This window comes from Aphelocoma coerulescens, chromosome 1A (assembly GCF_041296385.1).
Source record: "Aphelocoma coerulescens isolate FSJ_1873_10779 chromosome 1A, UR_Acoe_1.0, whole genome shotgun sequence".
NCBI lineage: Eukaryota > Metazoa > Chordata > Aves > Passeriformes > Corvidae > Aphelocoma > Aphelocoma coerulescens.
Window position 1 is genome coordinate 78,690,721 of NC_091014.1, and position 23,908 is coordinate 78,714,628.

Here is a 23,908-nt window from a genome sequence, read left to right on the forward strand (position 1 = left end):
GGGTACATTGTGCTGCCACAAGCTGAGTGATTGTTTCTCGGTGTGTTTCTGAAGTGTTCATCTGTTCTGGACAGATGGGAGCACTGTGGAAGGAAGAGCAGTAGGACTGTCCACTTCTGAAAGATTTCGCCACTGACTGGGTGACCTCTAAGCTCAGAGGATGTTTGGGCTTTGGTCTTAGCTTGCTTTCAGCTGTGCTTCCTAATCTGGCTTGAAAATACATTTAACCAAGGTGAGAAAGTAAATGTGGGTTGTTTGAAGCTCAGCTGGCATCTAGGCTAAAGGTCTCTGGATCTGCAATACCCTGACTTAAAACTGGAGTCAAGATGGGATATGTTGTTGGGTGGTGGTGTGGATTGGTTTAGTGGCACAGACCCAGTGTCCTTGTTCTGTGACCCAAAATCGGGTTGTATTTGTTGCAATTCCATTTCAAAATATTAGTTGTAGTTGTGGAAAATCCAGAATGGTCTTTTATTCTGGTTATCACTTTATTTGTGTTGGTCTCAGAGTTGAGGTAGACTGGCTTGCTTCTGCTGTTGGTTTGAGTCTTTCAGCTTCTAATGGCCAGAAGCAGTGCAGCATTTCCAAGGGACCGCCAGCTTTCAGATTTATGAGATATTCATAAATAGTCTTATGACAAGTCTGTTCTGTTGGCCAAAGGTGAAGCTGTCCAGCCTGTGTTGCATATTGATGATGCCACCAGCTGTGGTAGACAGAAGAAAACTCGAGAAGATGGAGCAGATGGCCAAAATTGCATCAATTCTCTTCTCCACTGGATATTGTTTTATAAAAAAGAAGAATCTTGATTAAAACAAATTTGATTTGTCTGGGGTTCTCAGTTTTCTTGCTGTGCTGCTGCACTGAAGAATATGGAGTTACTTGTGCTTTGGACAACAAGTTTTCAAATGTGTTTCATCAGAAGGATGGGAAGTTTTGCAAAACAGCTCAGTGTTCTGGAACCTCATGAGTTGTTCACACACTTTTTTACAGGTTCACAGCTTATTATTGGATGCCCATTGGAATATGCTGGAATATTATGTGTATTTGAAATGCATATGTTAATATTTATGTTCAAAAAGCTGAGGTTACTTGTGCAGTTCAGCTCTTACATTGCACATTTGTAGAACCACTGGTGCATGTTATGTTACCTTTTTTAGGTGAATAATAGAAATCATCACACTTTTCAATCATCATAAAAAGGACAGTGCATATTTTAAAAGTTAATTTTTGTATGGCTACAGGATGTCTGGTTTGTGGGATATTTTAGACTTTTTGCCAATGTGCTGTATTAAAGAATTGGAACCATTTTTAGTTCTATAGAAGATAACACACAGCTAAAAATTTGGGGGGGAATGGAGAAAATATTATACTTGTGTCTTGCAAGCAGCTGTACATTCGTTTTCTTTCCAAGCATTAACAAAGCCAAGGTACACTTCACATGCCACGGGTTTGTCTCTGTGGAATTGAAGGAGTTACTGCTTTTGGACTCTCCTAATATTAGGAAATATTACATCATCAGGGTCAGTGTTGCAATTGTTTTTTAACAGGTGCTCAACCCATTTCAAATGAAATCCATTTTCAAATGAAATGTAGCCTCTACTATGTTTGAAGACATGTTAGGAACTGCCAATTCTTAGTTAGGTTAAGACACAACTCTTGCCTGCCGTAGGGTAGGGAGGGAAGGAGGAGGAAAGCCAGCATCTCCCTGTTTGTTACTGGGAACATGGACGTTGCCCCAGGCTGTGGTGATGGAGAGGGAAAGATCTGGATTAAGCCTTTAAGTGCTTCTGTCTCCCCTTCTCACCGCAGACACCTGAGGTTAAAAGTAGGACAGTTGCCCTGCCCAACACGGACAGGTTGTTTGGAGACAGTGTTGAGGGTCAATTCCCAGCTGTCCTCCCCAGGCTATATAGCATGGGTGCAAGTGGAAAAAGCTCCCAGTTCGGAATGACTGTGGAACCTGCACTAACTCCAGTCCCCTTATGGTTCTTACCATCGTGATGTTTTCATCTGGGGGGTGTGTGTGTCTGAGAAACTTGAGCTACCAGGAAATTCAAAGCTCTCATTGCTGCAGGCACTTCGGTGGAGATCTGAACTTAAATACTGATTTCTAATACTGGGGTTGGCTACAGATAATTACTCATTTGCTGTTGAAAATAATGGGCAGAATTATAGCAAATCTACAGGGAGGCAGAGGTATGTTCATACGACTCCACCAACTTCGCTGCTATATAAGATAGACCTGAACATTGTTTAAAACTAAACAGATTCTCCTACTTCCATAGGCATGCAGTGCTCCCTGCTGTGTGCTGGTAGTGGAGTCTAATGGACATGGTATGACAACTGAAATAAAGGACAAAGATTTTAAAGAGGAAAACCCCACTGCTTGAGTGTTCTGAAGAAAAGGATCAAATACCTTTGCCTTAATTGAATATTTAAGAGCTTGTAATTTACATGCTTGGAGATGTGCCTTTGACCTTTTTTGATTTTACAGGATCTGAGGTGTCATTTTGTGTTTCTAGATGGGGAAAATATAATGGGTCTAGATGGGTCACATTTAAATATCTACCAGGTAGAATTGCTGTTTGAGAAGATGCTCATGGTTTGTGTTTGATGTGCATTTACAGTGTCCATATATGGGATTTGGTTTTATGATAAGGAAGAATGCCAAAGAATTGCAGAGCTCATGAAAAAGTAAGTGATGGGTAAACAAGAATTCTGTGCTATTTATGTATGTATTTCTGTACATACATGCATATTTTATGTTTTTGGGATAATCGTACCTTTCTACTTTAAGATTATATGTATTAACTTTGTTGCAAGTGCCAAGCCTGCATTCCATAAAATCAGAAATAAGTCACTGTATTGCAGCAATTTTTTCTAATTTGTAGTGCAGCTCTCCAGCTACATCAGAGTGTAACAGTTGATATGATTTATTTCCTGATGACTCAGAGATCTATTTTAAAGAATTGTATTCTTTGGGGGTTTAATATATTTTTCAATTTGGGGAGATTTTATTTTTTAATATTGTTATCTTTTCTTTTCCTGATATCAAGGTAAGTGCAGGATATCATGAGGACATACTGTACTAATAGAATTTCTATGGGTTTTGTCCTGCTTGTACATCATGGCTGAATTCCTGCTTCCTCATTTATTAGCAATATATACAAAACCCACTTTGTTTTTGGCATTTAAAGCAAGGCTTCAGTTAGCTTTAAAGTCATTGCTTTCATACACATAAAAATGTGGTTTTATACACATGACACAAACTTTAATTTTGCAGTCCAGCCAGAGGTGAAGATTTCACACAGAACTGTGTTCTCAGCTGTATTTTAACCTTAGAATGCCATATGGGTGGTTGTTTTCAGTATCACTCTTTTCTTCACGTGTCCAGGATGGACAGGGCTCATTCTGCACTGTTTGCAGGGAGCCTTTTCTTAGGACTGTGTTCTGCAGGTTTCCATGTGTGCTTGGAGGAGGAAGGAGCTGAGGTCGTACAGATTTTATCAGCATATGCAATGTACATTTTTTTAGAGCTATAATGTGGAGGATGTAGTAAAGGGGCTGGGTAGGAGCAGGCAGTGATTGGATATTCCAGTTGTCTGTGGTGTATAGGGGTAGACACAGCACTGTGTCACAAATCCTGTCATGGACAGGAGGGATGATGTTGATCCGGGTCTTTGGCATCCCAAGGAAACCCACGGGATGCAGTCGAGCATTAGGTACTGACAGAGCACAGTGCAAAGGCCCTGTCAGACCTGTGAATCTCCTTTGCTGCTCATCTGTCTCAGTCTTTAACAGCTTCTGTAGCAAGAAGTTGCTGAGGAGTGACATCAAGTTTGACTGCCAAAGTTGCCAAGGGCCCCAAAGCCCATTTCTGTGCCCTGCAGTAAAAATCCCCACAAGGCTCATCCTCACACATCCCAATTCACAGCAAACTGCTTTCACTCTCCTACCACTATGTTCCAGATAGGATGTGTGATAAAATCCTGGATGGGAAGGTAGTCATCTTTCCTCTATAGATCCTTTTTTTAAAGTAATACCTGCTGCTTTTCATTTTGCAGTGACAAAACAGTGTGAAATGCAGACTGTGACAGCGGTGGGGTTTTGTTCTGTGGGGTTTGTTGGTTTTGCTGTATATCCTACAGCTCTAAAATGAGTCAGTTGTGACCCAAGAAATAATTGATGGGGATGAATTTACAGAAATAAACAATGAACCCTAGGAAACCCAGGTTTTTGACAGCTCATTTTAGTTAACTAGCTCAAGTTTCAGTTGGTGGTGATTAGGTGCTCTCAAACTGGTAATTTACTACAATAAAACCTAGTTTTCAGAGGATTCATGCAAATGTAAACCACGTGTAGTGGTTTATAATAGCAGTATTTCATATAGATAAAAAATACCCTGTTGCTCAGCCAATTGGCTGTGTGTTTTAATTCTCAGCATTCTACAATAATAATAAAACAGCTGGGGCAGGAAATTGGTCATTTGCTAGTAGTTAATGCCCGATTTGTGTGTGTTTGCCATCCTCCACCACAAGCAGAACTGAATAACACTATAAATTCCCTGCTCCTTCTGGGTATAGAAATTGTGACTCAGTTATGGAAATTTTATTCTATGGTCTAGTGTATTCAAGATTGGAGAAAATTAATCTCATGTCAAATTGTGATTTTATAGAGATCTTTCAATAGCGATTTTTTTAATGCGTGTTTTCATGTAGATGGGGGAAGACAAATATTTGAGTTTCCATTAAGTATTGTATAGTAATTGTGGTTAAATGTTTCTATTTTATCCGTACTTTTTGTCTGATATTTGCCCCACCTTTCAGCCTAACTCAGCAGGAGCAGTTCAAAGCACAGCAGGGCACAGGAGCAGGGGCGTCCCCCATGATCATGAATTCTGCTAATAACAAAGAAGTGGATATCTTACGGATGCTTACCAAGGCCAAAGATGAGTATACCAAGGTGAGACATGCTCCCACTTTACATTATGAAACAGAAAAGGTTTGATTCTGGTTTTTGTGGGTTTTGAATAGTTCTGCTCAAAGCGAAAGTGATTTTGGGCAGTGTGCTCTCTCATTTTGTGTGGAAGTGGCTGGTAAAAAAGTTTTGACAGAATTTGCTAAAGATTCAAAAGAAACTAATGCTGTCAATAAAAAGTTCTGGAAGGAGAATGTGTATATGATTGTTTGTTGAATGGTAGAGGGTAAGAGCAAGTATAAATTGCCTTTCATTCTGACCTTTAGAGCTCCTGTGCCTATTGAGTAGCACCTGGAAGCTGTGCCTTCTTTCTGGGTGAGGTTATTTACCTGGTAATAGTTTCTATGGTTTGTACAAAGGACTTGGTTCAAGAGACTTTTGACAGTGAAGTTAGTGCTTTTAATTGTGGTTGTTAGCTACTTTCAGACACTAATGGAAGGAAATGAAAAGGTTGAAATGTAGTATGATTTCAGCCCGTGTGCTGCTTTGGTCTTCTGAGGCTTCTAAATAAAGAAGTAACTAATGGACTAATAATGTTCTCTATTATTGAGCAATCAAAAACGTTTTACTTTGGGGAATAAAAATCTAATAATTTTAACTATCCATATATAAGCTGCAAATTGTTACAGAGCCTGCAGGTTCCTGCTGCTGTTTCCTGTATTGCTTATGTGCTGTCATGCGATAATAGAGCTCCTAAGTGTTCCATAAGAGTCTGGAAATATACATATATCTTAACTTTTTCTCTCCTTACATTTCTTGTGGGGTTTTTTTTCTGAAATGTAGCTACTAATAAAATCCTCAGGAAGATGATAGCACACTATTTGAGCTAGGGTGAAATGCAGCCCTTTTTATTGTGTATAGTTTCTGTTGAAGCTTGGGGCATTTGTATTTTCTGTAGTAGAGATTTAATGCATTATAGTGGACAAACACTTCCAAAACCTGGTATCTTTCCCATATTTTAATACTGAATCTGTATCTAATCTTGGCATCAGAGAATGTGATTTGAGATGCTCTGAAATGTTTAAGAGGTTTTCATTAGATAACCTTAAAAATACTGCAAATGGAAAACTGGAAAAAATATCAGCCTATCTGCAGATTCTGTGAAAAGAGGGTGATAAATCTAAAAGATGTTACCTTCCATTTCTACGTGAGCACACAGAAACCAAGACAAAGGAGAGGAAATTCTGTTGTTTAAATAATAGCTTTTAGGACACTTTTCCCTTTAGAATCTTTTGCAAATTTGCTTCTTAATTTATCTTCAATCTTTCTGCATTTAAGGCATTGCCAAGGAAATAAAAAAATAACATGAAAGCTTCCTCCTCATCTGGGACATGAGTGCTAGGAGTGCCTGACCTCTTAAGAACAGGATATGTGTGATTTCTTGTATTGCTAGTAATATAAATTTCAAAAGAGTGTGATAAATAAAGGCAGTGACAACCATTTTTCTATTTAATGTCAATATGTTTCAGAGCAATCGTGCTTTTTGACTGGTTTATGACATCTGCTTTCTTGTCAGTGTATGTTTTATTACTTACAATCTGATGTGCTGAAATTAGTTATGAAATATGTTGTTCTCTTCTTTGAATTCTGTGTTTATTCAGTGAAGAGTGTTTTAAAGTGTTGGAAGCTGTAGAATAAGGACATCAATTTTCCAAATTTCTAAGGAATTTTGCTCAATTTTTAAGAGTGTAACTAATTTTGAAGAGTATATCTTGTTCCCAGATTATCTTACACATTTAGAGGTCACATGCAAAATAAAATACACAGCTTTCCCCTTCTTTTTTTAATTAATGGAGCTCTAAGATGCTAAACCACTGAGGTTTTTTTTAAAAATGTATTTCTTATACAGTTGCCTTCTCTTGATCTCTGGTAAGAAAAAGCTGGCCTCAGTGATAGCCAGGGAGAAAAACAGCTGAAGAGCTGCAAGGGTACAGAACAAAGCATGACAAAATGGGTTTATTCTTAACCATTGTGCCTTGTCTTGTACTGCAGGACAAGCTCTGGGTTTAGCTCTGTGCTGCACAGTTCTCCCAGCATTCAGCATTTTCAGCTTCATATTGTACAGGTAGACTGTGAATCTCACAACACAGAGAGTTGTTAGCCTCAAATATCTCTGACTATACCAAACTTGCCAAAACCCCCTCAGTGATTTTCATGCTTTTCTTGATCCACATTCACCATGTGTCTCTGTCTGTGGCTCAGTGTCACTGAGCCTTTCTTTGACTTGATCTTCGAACCTTTTGATTACTTAGGCATCTTTTGTAGCAGCAGAACTTTGAATAGGACACCTGAGTTAAGGACAGACCTGTGAAGCAAGATGTAGTAATTGCCAAATGTTGTAGCTGGTGAGGACTCTGGTTCTATCACTAAAGAGCACGGTGACATTTCTTTCATGCTGTTTGTTGGTAATAGCATCTGATATCTTCTTTACCTGTCTACCTGACAGCTGCTTAAAATGTCACACTAGTGCTCCCAACTTACTCATCAGCAAGGCCATGCTCCCCATCTGCCAAGATGGCTTTATATTCTGTGCTCCAATAGTTACAGAGACTTCTGAAATCCTCACAGGCTTCTTTTCTCTTCCATGTGTTTCTGTGTTTGATAGCCGCCTACTAGCCTTGTTATCAAAACACAGCAATGATACCAAGTCAGGTCAATGTCATTCTCTGTAGGCCCTTGTGTGTACTGATGCTCATTTTGCTGAGGAATTTGGTCTAAAAAATGCTCATATAGTGATAACTCTGTTAAACACTACTGCTTCTCACCTCATTTTTATGTTCTTAGTTCTGTGATCATGCAGGGAATGACAGTGGAATCTGAGGTACTTAATGTTTCTGAAGAATTCAGCCTATTAAAATATCCTGAGGAAATAAGGGTATTATTTAAATTTCTGCAGAACTCACTGTGAAATATTCAAGAGGATGTTATCCATCGTGTTAAAGAAAAAGGTTATATGCTTTTTGCCCAAAAAGTTATGCTGAAAAATAGCAATGAGAAGAATAGATGTTGAAGAAAAGGCAGCATCATTAGAAAGAGAACTGTTTGGGAGGAAAAAGAAAGCTATTTAATCTTACTGAAGTGCAGTTTTGGTCCATGTAGAATCTGTCCAATCTGAAAAACAACTGAAAGTATCCAGGTCATATTAGAGCCCCTGAAGTCCCCAGGAGAACTCAAATTCTGCTTTACTGGGCAGCCCTGGAACCAGCATGTCTCTGTTTCTTGTTGCAGCAGGAGTCAGGAATGGGTGAAGTGATCAGTTTTGTATATTTGAGGGTGGGGGTTATTTTCTCACCTGGCACATTTGCATTCTGAGGAGTTTGTCTCAGAAAGTTCTGGAAAGGCCACTGATATTTCACAGTCACACAGCAGTGGCTCTGCCGTGTGTCCACAGAGCAGTCTGCCCACTCTGGAATTCTGGCCCCAGGAAAGCACAAGACTGGACTTTTGGAGTGAAGGAGAAACCAAAATTGGTCGTCCTTCCCCAACCACTTGTCCTGTGGCATAAAATTTTGAGCCCATCAAATTCAGATAATGAACTATAAATAACACTGTTGGATAGAATTAACGTCTTGTTAGATAATTCTTTTAAAAATCCTTCCAGTTTCTTGGTTTCAATTGTATCAAGTGACAATGACTTCAAATATACTGTCTTCTTTTCTGCTGGCAGTAGTATTCCATGTATACCCTATGCTTTTTTAGTTTCATTGACTAAATCCTTATATATAGCATCTTATTCACATTTTCCTTTTCCATTTACTATTTCTCTTTCATGGAGCATTTTATGTGGGTTTTTTTCTGAATTAAATCATGCCCTTTTCTCTCCATATGACATTTTTTGTCCCTGATCACTTTTAGTTTTCTGTCTCTGACCATCTTTTTTATAAATATTGTTAATGATGTCATTTATTTATTTATTATTTCATAAGAAAGTCTACTGATTCTACAAATTGATTAAATCTTTAATTAGTTTTCTGTGCATGTATATGCATCCTGCAAGTTCCCACCATATGAAGATTAATCCAAAGAGTTTGAGTTATAATTCTACTTTTTGACCAAGGCATTTTAAATTATTTTTATGGGCACATTAATCCTTCATGGACCTAAACTACTTCTAGCTGCCTGTTGATGCAGGAAACGCCTGTCTGTTGCTTGGTTTCTAAGGTGCTTTTAAAAAGTATTTTATGTTTTTTAAGTGCAGGAAAAGCAGAAGGCCAAAAGGAGCACTGAGATTTAAATTAGAGGGAAGCCTCATACTAGGGAAATCTTGGAATCAAGTGTTCAGTTTTACATATGTCTTATGGTTTTAGAAAATTAGGTTGCAGTTGCTACAGTTCTTCTAATAGCATAACACTTCACCGTCAGTGCTGCAATTGGTGTTTTTGGTTATTGAATACCCGGTTATGTCTGCATTTCACTGTGGTTGGGAACTGGGGGAGAAGATACTGTCACACATACTAAGAAATCCTTTTTTCCTGTTGCAGTGTAAGACCTGCTCAGAGCCAAAACAAATAACCAGTTCCTCTGCAATCTATAGCAACCCCAACCTGATCAAACCGATTCCAGTGAAGCCGAGTGAGAATCAGCATCAGCGAATCTCCCAGCAGAGCAAGGTAAAGCGTGTGTGTGGTGTTTCCTACTGCTGCTGCTGTCCCCGAGTAACAGGAGCATTGATTTGAGTTGGAAGGTCACTGCAGGGATTTGAGATGGAACCACTGTACGGCATGATTTTAAAGCACAACTAATCTGTGTTGTAAAAGCTCCCCAACCCCCACTGTATGATGTGGAAACACGTAAACTGCAGACATACTATCCTCATGCAACAAAGAAATACTGCTCTTTCAAATTTCAGATGCTGTTTTGATCACAAGCTGAGCTGTTCCATTGCTGGACCACACCTTTTGTGGGTTTTTGTTTGGGTTTTTTTTTCAGGGGAAATCATTTGATCTAAATAAAGAAAAGTCTCTTGGTATATCTTCAAGCCACATCACACTGCAAAATCCTAAAAGCTGAATTCAGCTGTGACCAGCAGATGCACAAGAAGTGGCTCTACTTCATACACAGGCAGATTTCTGTCTCTTACTAATATTGTACTGATGGCTGTATGAGAAGATGCTCTTTCATGTTATTTAAAGCAAAGCCACTGCTATAGCTCAGATTCGCTGATTTTCTCCCACATTAGCAGCTTGACAGCAGTCTCCTTGCCCTTCCTATGTGACAAAACTATTAAAAATCCTCTTGGGGAAAAAAAGAGCATAACAGTTTTCTCAGCTTTTCATTGAATACTGCTGGCTAAATATTGTCGCCACTTCATGTAACTTATGCATGAGGGAACTATGTTTACTCTTTTCCTTTGTCCCCCCACAGAATGCAGATCCTGAACCCCAGCACTTGTCTTTGACAGCGCTGTTTGGCAAGCAGGACAAGCCGGATGTCTCAGAACCCCTTAATAAGCAGCATCAGGAGAACGTCCCCGTCAGGCAGGGTGTGGTTCGCTCGCTGTCCTACGAGGAGCCCAGCCGGCACTCGCCCTGTGCAGAGAAGCAGCTCTGCCCTGCCATCCAGAAGCTCATGGTGCGTGGCACAGACCTTCATCCCCTCGCCGAGTTCCCTGAGAACCGCCTCTGTGAAAATGGCAATATCCCCTCTGTGGGGGAGACTTTCACAGGGCTCTTCCAACCTGTGACTTCCCACGGGATTGCAGCGTCTCACGGGGTTCAGGACACGGCTGGCACTCAGAGCTTACTGCAGAAACTGCAGAGTCAGCCAGGGTCGGTGACCAACATGGACCCCGGTGCCACAGGACCTGTGAACTCGACAGCTCCCGTGTTCAGCAGGACTCCTGCTCCTGTTGGAGCACCAGCAGCACCAGTAAATAACATGAGCCAGCCCCCTCTGGTGTATTTCAATGGGTCCCTACCAGGCCAGACTTTAGAGGCTCAGACACTTGGTAAAGAACAGTCCAAACTTCCCAGGCAGCCGCTTCCTCTCTCTGGCAATCAAGCAGCCAACTCTGGGGTGATTTCACCTCAAGAATTATTGAAAAAGCTGCAGATAGTGCAACAAGAACAGCAGCTCCATGTATCCAGCAGACCAACGTTGGCAGCTAAGTTCCCTGTTGTTGCCCAGAACACCAATGCCCTGAAACCACTGGATTCCTGGATAGAAAAGGCTCCGGGCACGGAAAAACAGAGCGCGCTCTTGCAGGTAAATGGGGAACTTCTTCAGCATAAATAGATACAAATCTAGCAAGCTTTTAAACTTGATGTTTTGTTAGGTTAGTCTTGGCTTCACTGTCCTGCTGCATGTTGCACATCATTCATTTTGCAGGTGATACTTTCCCAACATCGAGTAAGTTCTGATTTACCAAGGTGTGATATTGTAAATCCTGAAGGCCACATCTCTTGCCCATCAATGATGACCAGGTATACTGCAGTGTTGGGTTTTTCCAGAGGCCTTTTGAAAAATCACCTAGTTTTCACTTGCCTTACTTGGGCTGTTATGTGTAATTGCTGGCTACTGAGTGTAATATTTTGAGTTTAATAATTTTTTTTCTGCAAAATTAGTCATAGCTTTCTCTGTGTAGATATGCATTCTTTTGTATGCCAGTTGCTAAAGATACTTAAAAGGTCCCTTGTCTTCTAACAGCAGCTTTTTGAAGTATTTGTATATTGGTCAGTTAGTTATCTTGTACCTCACCTGCTACTTCTAGATATTCATTAGCTGGTTTTCTTTAATGTGCTGTGCATTATTCTGAAAAAAGGTCTTGTGCCTGAATGACATAAAAAATTCTGTTTATTTTGATGCTAGAAGTCAGATTGGTGTCTTAAAAAATTCAGGAGGTGCTAAGAGCCTGTATCTCTCTCCTGAATACATTTTAATGTTCTTTGGAAAAGCAACATGTGCAAGTACAAAATATCCCATCCAAAACAGCTACTGTCTAACAACTTCATTTTCTGTAGGATTTTCTACACTAGACTGTCTGTACGTGTCCTGTTTGGGGATGCACCTAAGCTCCTTTCAGCTTCCTTTATTGTGGATAGGCTGTGCTGTACTGGAGTCTGGAAGTTACTGATCCCAAGCATTCCCCTTTCCAGTGTAAAGTTCAGAAGCTGCTTTCTGTTGCAACTATTCCGTTTTTCTATTTCTGTTTTATTCTGTTTCTCTATTTCTATCAAAACCTGAATGAAAGACTACAAAATATTTCAATGTGCTAGAAAGTTATCCTATACATGAAGAGGCTGAATCAGTCATTTAATAATATAAGAGCCACATCTGTCACCAGGTCTGTGACAGGTCAAGTTTTCTAATTCCATGAGAGAGGTAGGAGGAATATCAATCTGATACAGCAAATAGCCATCATAATTTTTGTTCTTTGAATTAATGCAGTAGGATATGAATCTGTGTGAAAGAGTTTTTTTGGGGATTAGTCATTGAAATTATTCAGGATCAGTTGCTTACAGATGGTAACTTTCACTTTCCAGTGGAGAGCTAAAGAATAAAAGGAGGATCCAGAGTCAAAAAATGTATTTGTTTTCACTGGGAATGGAACTTGCCTGCGATAAATGTAAGAAATTGTGTGATTCACTGGTACTTGTACTGATAGCATGAGGACACAATGAAGGCATTCCTACTTTGGAGGTAAAAGTGAAATGAGGCAAGTCCAGGCTATACATTGTAAGTCAGCGTGCATGAATAAAAAATAAGGAAATATGCTGATACATTTTTCAGATAAAAAATCCCTATAGATGCTGCTATGGCCAATTACTTTTATGTTGTATATATGAAAAAGACAGTTGTGCCAGCTTTAGTTGCAGTATGGAAAGGCAGTTCCTGAGGTGTGGCCTAATGCATTTGCAACAGTTTGACTGCTTGAGTACAGAGAGAACACCAGCTTGTGAGAAAAGTCTTCTCTGGAACAAGGCTCATTCACTGTGATTATTGCTGCAAGTTTGCCTTAAAAAAAAAGAAGCAACTGAGGTTCTCAGTCTCTGTTTGCACGGCTGTGAGCCGACCGAGGGGACTGAGGCTGTCTAGGAGTGGCTTCCCAGGCTGCCACGGCTGCTGTGGCACGGTATTGAGGCACACATTTAGTGCTGCTTTGGAGATGTAATGCATAGACCAAAAATGGTAAGGAAAGTGTCACTAATTGTTGTTTAGGACACCTAAAGCTCCACAGTCTGGGAGGAACAGCCTCTTGCACTTGCAGCAGATTGCCACAAAATAAAAGCAGGGAGGCTAAAAATGAGGGAAGGACTCTGTTCCTCTGGAAGCCATGAATTAGCTGCACAAAACTTCTCTACTTTCAAAAAAAAAACTGGCAGATAAAAACCAACTTTTAAAACCAGCATTCATCTTTTTGTAATATTATCCTTGCAGTAGACTAGAGGCTTCAAGTGCTTCCATGCCTGCAGAGTAGATATTTGAGTGAAATTGAACTGGCACAAATATATCTGCACATGCTCATGCAAAATCGATCAAAGCAGATTCTGACAACAAGTGCAGCAAAAGGTTTGTTCTCTGTAATTATTTGTCTTTTGGTATTGCCTCTTCTACTGTGCTTCAGCATACAGAAAAAGCAAAAGTCTGACAGGAATAGAGAAATATCTGAACAGTGTCTGTCGTTGGAAAAATCATATTAAAGGAACACCCTAAATCCATCAGCAGCACTAAGAAAATGTAAGCAATAGTCCTTTCCACAACTGACACATTACAAGTCCAAGTTTAAATTGGCTTCTGCTGCATCTCCATATGGTATAAGAACTGTGATCTCCCACATGGAAAGGAAGAGACCAGTTACCAAAAAAATGGGGGGAAAAAAAAAAAAGAGAGAAGAAGGAAAAAAGCAAAAGCTGAAGAATAATGCTTGGAAGCATTCAGTCTGGTCTGGTGCCAGCCCTATTTTGTGAAATATTCCTTATGCAGACAGTGAGTAACGTGTGCTTAAGATACAATAAAAAAGCATTAATCTACAGTGGGCTTTTAGGGATATGTTTAGTGTTAGGCATGTGTTATCCTGATTGTAGTTACATGCATGCTTAAGTGTTTATGTTAATCAGAATTATGGTTTTAAGAGTGCTTACAATAACCCAGACACAAATTCATCTTTTCTTCAGAAGGCCACATATCTTGCATCTCATTTTTCACATTTCTTGGAGCATTTTTCCATCAAGAATGTATTTTGTGCATAATGTTACATCTTCTGAGTATGTACATGAAACCCACTGTCTGTGGTGTGAGCATCACAGTACTGCTTTTCTCTTGTCCTGACGGCAGTTTCAGCATGCAACTGTATAATGCAAATAGCTGCATTAAACTTGTTTCCAAAAGTAATTTCAGCTTCTGGAGCTAAACATCAATTAAAATATTCTAAATTAAACTTGAAAGACAAAGCAATGTTAGCATTGTAGCCTTTATTTAACTGTAGGCTTTAATTAACTGCCTTTAAAGTTCCTCAACCATTCTTCGATTAAATGTTCTCAGTTTCAAGTAATGCCACTGAAGACTGTTCAAGGCCCACGGCACCCACTGGGTCCTGATGTTCCAGAGGAGCACTCGACCCACCTGGGATTCTGCTCACACAGGAGGCAACAGAAGGTGCCAGTCTGCATTGCAGTGCACTCCTTGGTTCATGGTGTTAGGTGAAGTTGCCAGCTGTGGTGTCATCCAGCTGCCAACAGCCCCACAGAGCACCAAGGTGCTATCTTAGTGAGCATTAGGGCTTCAGGGAAGGAATGCTATGTACAGCACCAGTTGTTGTGCACATTTTTCATTGCTCTTCCTTCACTGCCGCACAGCTGACAGCAGACTCCTACTCTGTTATTAGTGACTCAGAGGTTGAGTGTTGACCTGACAGAGCCAGAGGTAATGGATGAACAACAGCTCAGGTTCTGTGGGTAAGGAGTCGATCACCAGGATTTTGGAAGGGCTGTTATGACCTGTGAGAAGTTACTCAAAGCTAGAAGATTGGTCCAAAGGCTGTTAGTGTCCCTACAGAGCATTTACAGTGCCTTCTGCAAAAGCATGGTCTTACAGGAACTGCACTGGTAACGCCAAGATCAGCATCCTGTTTTCTGGTGGGTGTTAGTTGTCCCAATGACTCAAGGTGATCTGAGCTGAATGTCAAATGGAAAGTCTCCTTTCTGTTTAAAACAAACCCCAAACAATCCATGGTTTTTTATGTAAAGGTTTGTTAAATGGAAGAAGCTTTGAGCTTGAGCTGCTAGCAAAAGATACATTTTAATGTTGAGTACAGACACAAACGCTATGCCCTGAAAAAAGGTACTTACACTCTCTATTCTTCTTCTGAGAGAGTATCTGAAGTTGTGCAGTCCCCTGTAGCTGTTGGCTGTGTCACCAGTAGATGGCAACATTGCTCATTCCATATAGTTTCCATATGCTAGGCGTGTCCTACCAAACAGACCTTTCTGTCCAGAGAAGACAAATCATTCTTCATATGTCTTTTAAACCACAACATGTGCTTGTCAGGAGGAGCTGTGTGTTATTAAGAACACAGTTTGTCTCGGCTTTAATTTATTTGCCTTGGGCAAATGAGAAAAATGTCTGCTGGTTTCGAGGGCTGTGTTATCTGGGTCTGATAGAGTCTGCAGTAGATTCAGCTGCGTTAGTGGGACACTTTATCTCTTCCAGCTGCTCCCAACCTTCCCTTTGCAGGAGGTTTCTGCCCCTGCAGAGCAGTTTGTATATGCATTCTTGAAATCACATTAGGAAGAATCATCTTGTTTAAGCAAACCCTGCCAATTTCACTGGAGGTAAATTAAAGAGAAGTCACTCCAGCAGCGTGGATGAGTAGAGCAGAAGCGCTGGGGTAAGTGTCTGGGGGTAGCTGGTGTTCCACAGGCAGGAGCAGATCTGTGCAGAGTCTGAAGGTCTCACTCCACAGAGGCATGTCACTTAGGACTCACACTGGTTTTCTTCTAAAATGAATGTTGTTTCCTAGGCATAGGTGTGCAAACCTGCAGTGAGTTAGTAATACCTCTGCGTAGTCAGAGGCTTGGAGCACAGACCTGGTGATTGCTGGTTTGATTACATGCTGTGGGGTTGGAAGAAAGCTGTAGTGAAGAGTTTTGTAGTACTCTGTGTTTGAGAAACAGACACAGTATTTACCTAACGGGGTAAATATTGGGGGGGGGAGGGGAAAGGAGATTTTTGCATTAGGGGTATATTTGGTGCTTTCTTTCCTGAGCCCTAGTCTTTCTGCTTCCTTAAATTTTCCATAAAACAGCATGACATCTCAGTCCTCTTTGTTTCTTTCTATTTCTCTTTGTATCGTGGTCTCACGAACATTGTTCAGAAATGGGTAGGAGAAAGACAAGCTACAAAAATGTGACTCTTCTTTAATGCTAATCTGTGTGATTTTGCATACCTAGGAGATCAACCTCAGTTCTATTTTCTTAAGCTTAATTTTTCTTCAAAATTGAAATGTAATCCAGGACAGAGCGAAGTGATTCAGTAGCCTTTCACCTTAATATGGTAGCAATAAATCATGCTCCAGTCTAAAAGGGAGGAACTTTGGTGAGCTTGTATCAATTCCTTTATACGTTCTTTAAAAAGATTGGATACTTGAATAGCAAGAAGATGGCTGATTAGGATTAAGATTTATTACTGGAATTACCTGGAGAGATCTGATGTCTGCAAGCTGAGTGAATTAACTTTCTGTTATGTTGCATATTACATCTGACAGTATTTGCTAATATTACATCTGATAGTATTTGCTAATATTATATCTGATAGTATTTGCTAATCCTGCATGTTTTACAGTTCCAAGATGCACTGCAAGATTTGGCAGTGAAAGTTATTTGGCAGATATGCAGGTTGGTGTGGCTAGGATGCTGAGGGAACTTGCAGAACTGCTCCAGCATCAAGGTTCTCTTTGAGGGCCATTTTGATTTTGTCAACAGTGTGTTGGTTGTGAGTCTGTTCTGTTTCTGACAGTGCCATGAGCTCACTATGGACCTTTAGCTAAATCACTGAACCTCTGTTTTTGTCTTCTCTCCCCTTAAGTAAAATGAGAAGGTAAAATGCACACATATATGGATGTTTATAAAGTAATTTGCAAAGTACAATTGGAAAATACTTTCTAGTTTTAGGTACAGGGGTTAGTCTACAGTGATATTTGCATGTCTCATGTTCTCAGAGATTGAACTGTCTGACTTACTGTCCCTGTGTAGAAGACTTTACAGCTGCATTCTCTAAGTGCTGATATTTAATAGTAGTCTGATTTCTGTAATAAAATCCTCTTGTCCTAAGATCATTTGCCTATGGCTGCAATCTCAAATTGGATGGAAGAAAGAAATAGATCATAGAGGTGGTGTTGAGCTGGACTTTCAGATCACAGTATTGACCTCCAGCAGTGTCTGTGTGTGCTGCCAATCTCTGTGCCAATCTCTGCCTTCGCTCCCGCAGAACGAAGCGACAGCTTCCACTGATGCCGTCCTTTTATCCCGACAGGTCCTCTCACCTCAGCGCATTCCTGCCACTGGGGCTCCCACCCTGCTGATGTCCCCAATGGTCTTCACCCAGCCCACGCCTGCTCCTCCAAAAGCCGCCGAGAGCGGGCGTTTGGCAGCAGCAAACCCCGAGCCCGCTGCCAGCTCGGCCAGTCTGCTCCTGCCCCTGCCAACCCCAGAGCCAGCCGTGGGCAGCAGCACCTCCATGACCAAGATGCAGCTGCAGGAAACACTGCTACACCTCATCCAGGTAAAGTGCCAAGAATTGTCCCACTTTGCTTAACATCCTGCTGCCCATTTTGATACGAGCACCCTGTAATTGGCTGTATCTGTCTAAAGGCACAATGAATAATTAAATACGTGTTGGAATTGTGCTGCTTGTGGCTGCACGTTAACAGGGCACCATGGCATAGGCTGGGGATGCAATAGGCTCTCCTTGCACACTGCTGGCTTAACTACATTTTGATTAATGCATCTGATTTGGGGGTCAGGAAAGATAATAAATTTCATGGAAAAGAACAAAGACAACTGAAAGCTTTGTAAGGTCAGCCTATGAGCCAGAGCGACATCTCTTATATTTTTAGCTAAGGATAAATAATGGGTGATTATCCTAGCTGCCAAAAATTTCAGAGATGTGTGTAAGCAGTAAGAGGAATTCAGATGGGAAATTAAAATTGCAGGATGAGTGTGAGCAACTTTAAAAATATGGGTTAGATAACATGAATAAATATATTAATTCAGTTTAGCATTTGAACTAGAGAATGACATTGAATAAAATTCCTTTTGCTGCAGTAGTTCAGGTTTCATTGTGACAAAGCATTAACAGTGTTATGTAGGAGATGATTGTTTACCGCTCTGGCATGATGCATAATTATGAATATTTTTTCCTTAACTTGCCATGTGAGTAACAGCTGAAGAGTAGAAGTTGAGGAGAGATTACATAAAGACCTGGCTACAGAACACAAGGAGCAGAGAAACACATCCAGTTTGTAGGTCCAAACTATGTGCCTGTATGGTTTTGGAATAAAATTAAAAGTCATTATTGTAAGTTACTTAAAACATTATTTAAGTTATAAATTCAGAAAAGAAATAGTGTCTCTGACAAGCTAGAGGGTTTTCTCATTTTTCCCTGTATTTTTATTTTGGGATTAAAAAAAAAAATATCCCGTTGTCTTTACATACTTTGAGTGTGTGGATACCATTAAAACCATACATGAAGAGGAAACTAGTCAAGGAAGATTGGGGTTTACCCTTGGTAACTTTGTACTTGTAAAATATATATTTAACCCTGCTATTCTTGGTGGTAGTTAGGATTGACTGAGTTACCTGGAAATTATTCACTGCCAATTTTTTAACTGTTATTTTCCATTATATAAAACTACAATCTCAGATGTGCCTAATTTTCCTTAAATATTATCTTGATTGTAATTATCCTCATATGTCTATGTGAGCTACTTATAACATTCTTTCTTAATGTGGGCTGACTCATTCTTGCAAAACATTCTTCAGAAGGAAAAAGTTAAGCATCAGAGCAAAAGGAGCAGCATCCCTTAGGAGCATTAGGCCTGCACGAGCTAAACAAGATGCAAGGATTTGCCCAGGTAGGATTTTAGTTTAGGATCAAAATCCAGAGTGTTTCATTATTCCATCAGACATGCTTGGAATTATCACTGACCTGATGGAGGACACAACCTAAGGAAGTCCCTAGATAAAGGGGGCAAAGAAGAGAAATTACAGGGTTGTAACTTCAGTATTGTCACTGAGTTATTATGGAACAATACTGGACTCAATTTAAATGCACTGTGAGTTTAGAAAATCTTCTTTCTGTGTACTCGTTGCTCCTTACTGAGGTACAGTCATGGGAAATAAAACAGATCTTGGGTGAAGGAAAGGGCTTTGCTATTGCTCTCCTCTAAAAAAAGAGTAAGGCTGAAAAGTATCTGGTCCATAAAATGGAATTACCTTCTAATCTCTTTACTCCAGCTGCCTGTCCTGCTAACAACTGCCTGGTTTTGTTTTTCAGAATGATGACAACTTCTTAAACATCATTTATGAAGCATATCTCTTCAGTGTGAGGAAGGCAGCAATGAAGAAGTCCATGTGAAAGATGATCTTTTAATCCAATTTCCATGGCTTCCTGAACTCCAGGAAGAAGATCTTGAAGTTTTCAAGTATGATTATGTTTGAAGAAATGAATGGTCTTAGGCATTTTGCATACACTTAGATTTTCCTTGTTGGCAAGTACGTGCTGTACTGAGAAGAAGGTGAGCAGAAATGGATTGTGCCTTTAGCGAGGGGAGCGTCACGATGCTGAAGAATTGCTCACAAAATATCTTAAATTATTTTTCTTACCCCGGTCCATACTTAGAGTCGGTTTCCCGGCATAAGGACTCAGTTCTCAGGATCCAGTTTCCTTTTTCACTTGCAGTGTGGTTGCTCCTTGCCGAGGTATTTGTCCGCTGGTGTTCGCTGAGCCGTCCTGCGCAGCTGTCCCGGAGCGCGCCCGTCCCTGACCACATGGTGGCAATGTTGGACTATTTTTAGGAACACGAAAATCCGCGAGAGCCCTTGGAACGGGAAGTTTCGGGAAGACTGGTCATCCTACTTAGTTGTCTGCAAAGCAATTTAGAAGAAGTGTCATGACTTCCCCCAAAATTTTTGTAGGAAAATCTTTTTCTATTTTGACAAGAATATTTTTAGCTAGCTGTAGAAATGGGACTCTGCAGGTGTTTGAGGAGTTGGGGGGGTGGGTTTGTGAATGTACTTGCTGTCACATAGCTCTGGGGTGACACTGGATTCATGTTTCTGTTATTCCAGCTCCAATCTGCATTATCATAAGCAATGTGAAAATTTTTTAGGGGAAGGCTACCTGGTGTATTAATTTTTTTTTAAGCGTGTTCCTGGAGCACAGTGATTTCATTGATCCATTTCTAAAGGAAATAAAATGGATAATCCCTACTATGTGCTGGTTTCGTTTTATTGTGCCATGGGCTATATATTTAGTTTGTATGACTCTAAAGTGTTTTTATGCTTGGCAGAAGATACATGAGGTTTTAAATCAATTAGAATAAATGATTGAAGGAATTTTTCTGTATATTTTTATCAGCATCTGCTGCTGAAGTGCCAGTTTACTACAGTTTAGGAATACACAGTTGTTGCTGAGGAGGCATTTCTTCTGTGGGTGCAGAGAGCCCAAACTGCAATCCATAAATGATTATTCAGCCTTCTTTACTGTGGGCACTGATGTAGGCACAACTCAGTAGCCTCATCTCTGAAAGTTCTTCAGTGGAAATTTGGCTGCAGGTTTCCATTGGTAGAGTTGTAATGAGTCAAACAGTTGCTCCTACCCCCTGCAAGGGCAGGGGGAAGTTGTTCACATTTCTTGGGAAAGGCTACAAATCAATAGGAAAAAATCCAAACTCAAGAGCTACTTTCTTTATTCACATAAGCAAATAACCCCAGGAAACTGCTGGAGTTTCCCTCCACTAGACAGCAAGTCATACCCTAGTTCCATTTGGTTACTGTGTGATTCTTGCAGATTCAGGGAAATGAATGTGTTGAGCAGAGACCAGGAGAAGCAGACTTTAAAGACAGCAAATTCTAATCCTGTAGCTTCATAATTTATGTAGCCCTTATAATTTATGGGATTCTACTGAGTTAATTGGTATTATTTCTGAATGAACTGGTGTGGAAGAAATTGCAATCTACACAAAGGAGTTTGAAACTAAATGCATGCATAATTGGTGTCTGTGATGTTGGATTATCTGAGAGTGCAATTTAAAGATGATGGGGACACATAGTTAAGACCTCATTTGACATGCAGAACTTCTGTAATTGGTGGGTAAAAATAATCCTTAGGCATCTCAAGCTGCCTTGGTAATAGATTTTCTAGTTACAGGGGAAATATTTCATTTACAAAAAGGCAAGTAGAAGTTTTAAAAACATTCTTATTTATTGCTTGCCAGAGCAATTTACAAAAATTAAATGCATGTTTTTTACAACATCTGTTAACTCCTGATGCTTATGAAAACTGTAGTATTGGCATTATGCTTGACAAGCTGAGGCTTTCTCTGAAAGCAGACAAGGATTGAGCTAATTCAGGGTTTCTTTTCACTGCCCTCTCCTCTGGTTACATCTATGCCAAGTAACGCTGGCAGAATTGGATTTCTCACACTGTATTGCACTGTGAGGGATTTTGTGGATTATTCAGAAGGCATAAACTTGCCTTTTGTGGAGTGAAGAAAAGTTGTTGCTAAAGAAGGGAGGTGCTGTTTTAGCCCCTATCCTGTTTACCAACAACAGCAGTGGTAAGAAGATAGAACAAGCTCAGGAAGAAACCCTGAGTTTTATGACAATGAGCAGGAAGGTAGTGAGAGAAATCTGCTGAGAAATGAAGCCAAACTTCTTGTCTAGGTTTCCATCTTAGAGGGCAGGATCTGCTTTACCCAGGTGCATTTGGGAACTGGAGACTGAGCTTGGAGTCATACTGTAGTGTCAAACTGAGCTGTGTCCCTTTCTACTGCAAACTGGAGCACCTGTCTCAGGAAAAGGCTTCATCCAGAAATATAGTTGGAGGCTTCCAGCATCTGGGACACCTGCAGGATTCCCATGTGATACTGAAAACTTAATCTGTGCCTTTTGGCACTGTGGGTTTTTAGCAGCTCTGTGTCAGCTGGGAGTGTCTCTACACAGCCAGGTCTGTGCCTGACACCAGAGAGGCTGTTCTGGGGTTGGTAGATCACCTCTGAATATGGTGGTTGTGAACATTTGGGTTCTTTTATTTGATTGGATTTTTTTAAAGACACTGTTAGAGCGATGAGCTCTTAGGCTAACGAGGCCTTTTAAGAAGAAAAGACTGCAGCAGTTAGAATTGCCTTTCTTTGGGCCTGTTTTGGGTTTTTTTAATCTGAAGATGGAAAAAAGAGCAAGCAGAAAATTAGAAAGTATGTAAGGCTCACATTAACTCTGCTTTAGATGATTTCACAGTATGCATGTGTAATATTTTTTTATTGTCTGTATATTTCTGAAGATACTGCTCACTTTGAATTGTGTGGTGGGTTTTCTTTTTCTTCCAGTACAATTAAAATCTTACACATTTGGGACTAGCAAGAATTCCAGAAGCAGTTGCAGCAGTGCTTTATGCATTAATCCCCACTCTCAGCCTTGAGTTGATATTAGTTTTCAGTGTAGTTCCACTTAATCACTGCCCACTTCCTTAGAAAATCCCACGCCTATTAAACTAGAGTGAGAAGACAAGGAGTAGAAAGTCACTGAAATACTGAAGCATCATTTCTGTCAGTGTTTATCATGGAAATCTATGATATTCAGTGATCATTCAGAATATCCAAATATTTCCTCGCAGAAAACTCCACTCCTTAATTTGATTTTTATTCATTAGCTCTCTGTTGCTCCTCTATTACTGCTTGTTGTAGCTGCAATGGGGATAATTAAAATGGCACAGCAAAATAAAATTTTCCAGGAGCAGGATGCAGCTGAGCAGACAGGATGCTTCGCCTCCTCTGACAGCCTATTTAGAACATGTTGAGCTTTGAACTTCAGTCGTAAAAGCAGTGGGTATTGGAGATACCAGTGTCCCTTTAGGACATTAAAACCATAGTTCCATATTTTAGCAAACTTGGAAGTCTTTGCTTCCAAGGAAAAGGCAAAATTAAAAGACATTTTTCCGTAAGCCTTTGAGGCTCTAATGTAAAAAATGTTATCAGAAGGCGGCTTTAGCCAGAGGGGTCCCTGAAACCACAGAAAGGCAAAATTCCACTCCTGGAGATGAATAATGCACTAAAAACCCAATCCTCAGTCAACCTACAGTAAACGTCACTGCTAATTCGAAGGACTTTTAAGAGACTCTTACAAGTCCTTGCCTTTTCCAAACCCCTGTGAATATCTCTAACAAGCTTGTTCTGGCCTGTAGATGTAAATCTGTGCACAGCTCACTTGGGAACACTGGGGCAGGGAGCTTGGCATATACAGGCTGCCAGTGGCAAATGGGGTTCTGCAAGACACTGAGGAAACAGAGGTTGTGGCTTTATAAATACTCTGAGCTGGCCCTGCTGCTGGAGAGGAAGCCACTTCTGGCTGCTCATCCCTGCTCCCACACCAGTCTTTTCTGCCTTTCCCTTCATCTTTCTCCTTTTTTTTTTCTTTTAAGATGGCTACATGGGAAGATGTCTTGCAGCAGAATTAGTGCAGCATGCCAAGGTTGGGTTTGATGTGGTGGGGCTCAGAGGTGGCAGCCCAGGCACTGTTTCAGGGCATGGATGGGGTGTGCAGCCGTGGGCTGGGGTGGGTGGGACGTGGGGAGAGCAGAGGGAGGCAGGAGAGCGGAGCTGCAGCTCTGCACTAAATTGATCTGAGGCGTGGGGGAGACTGGGATCCAAAGGCCTCTGCCTCTCTGCTGCCATTAAGACTTGGAAAACACCACAAATACCAGAAGTGGCTTTGTTCTT

General features: G+C 40.5%; 1 protein-coding gene across 8 annotated transcripts in view; it reads left to right on the top strand.

Moving 5' to 3' along the window:
• Positions 1-20,397, top strand: part of DCP1B (decapping mRNA 1B) — a 41,264-nt gene extending 20,867 nt beyond the window's left edge. For 6 of the 8 annotated variants that reach the window (XM_069003653.1, XM_069003656.1, XM_069003655.1 and 3 more), the window contains 6 exons: positions 2,628-2,694; positions 4,827-4,962; positions 9,459-9,587; positions 10,342-11,181; positions 17,446-17,694; positions 19,468-20,397. In XM_069003653.1, coding sequence (XP_068859754.1) covers positions 2,628-2,694; positions 4,827-4,962; positions 9,459-9,587; positions 10,342-11,181; positions 17,446-17,694; positions 19,468-19,548 — 1,502 coding nt within the window. In that variant the 3' untranslated portion in view covers positions 19,549-20,397. Of the gene's footprint in view, positions 1-2,627; positions 2,695-4,826; positions 4,963-9,458; positions 9,588-10,341; positions 11,182-17,445; positions 17,695-18,355; positions 18,489-18,953; positions 19,046-19,467 lie in introns of all 8 variants that reach the window. The other 2 variants (XR_011148055.1, XR_011148054.1) reach the window with 2 other exon arrangements.
• Positions 20,398-23,908: the final 3,511 nt, after the last annotated feature.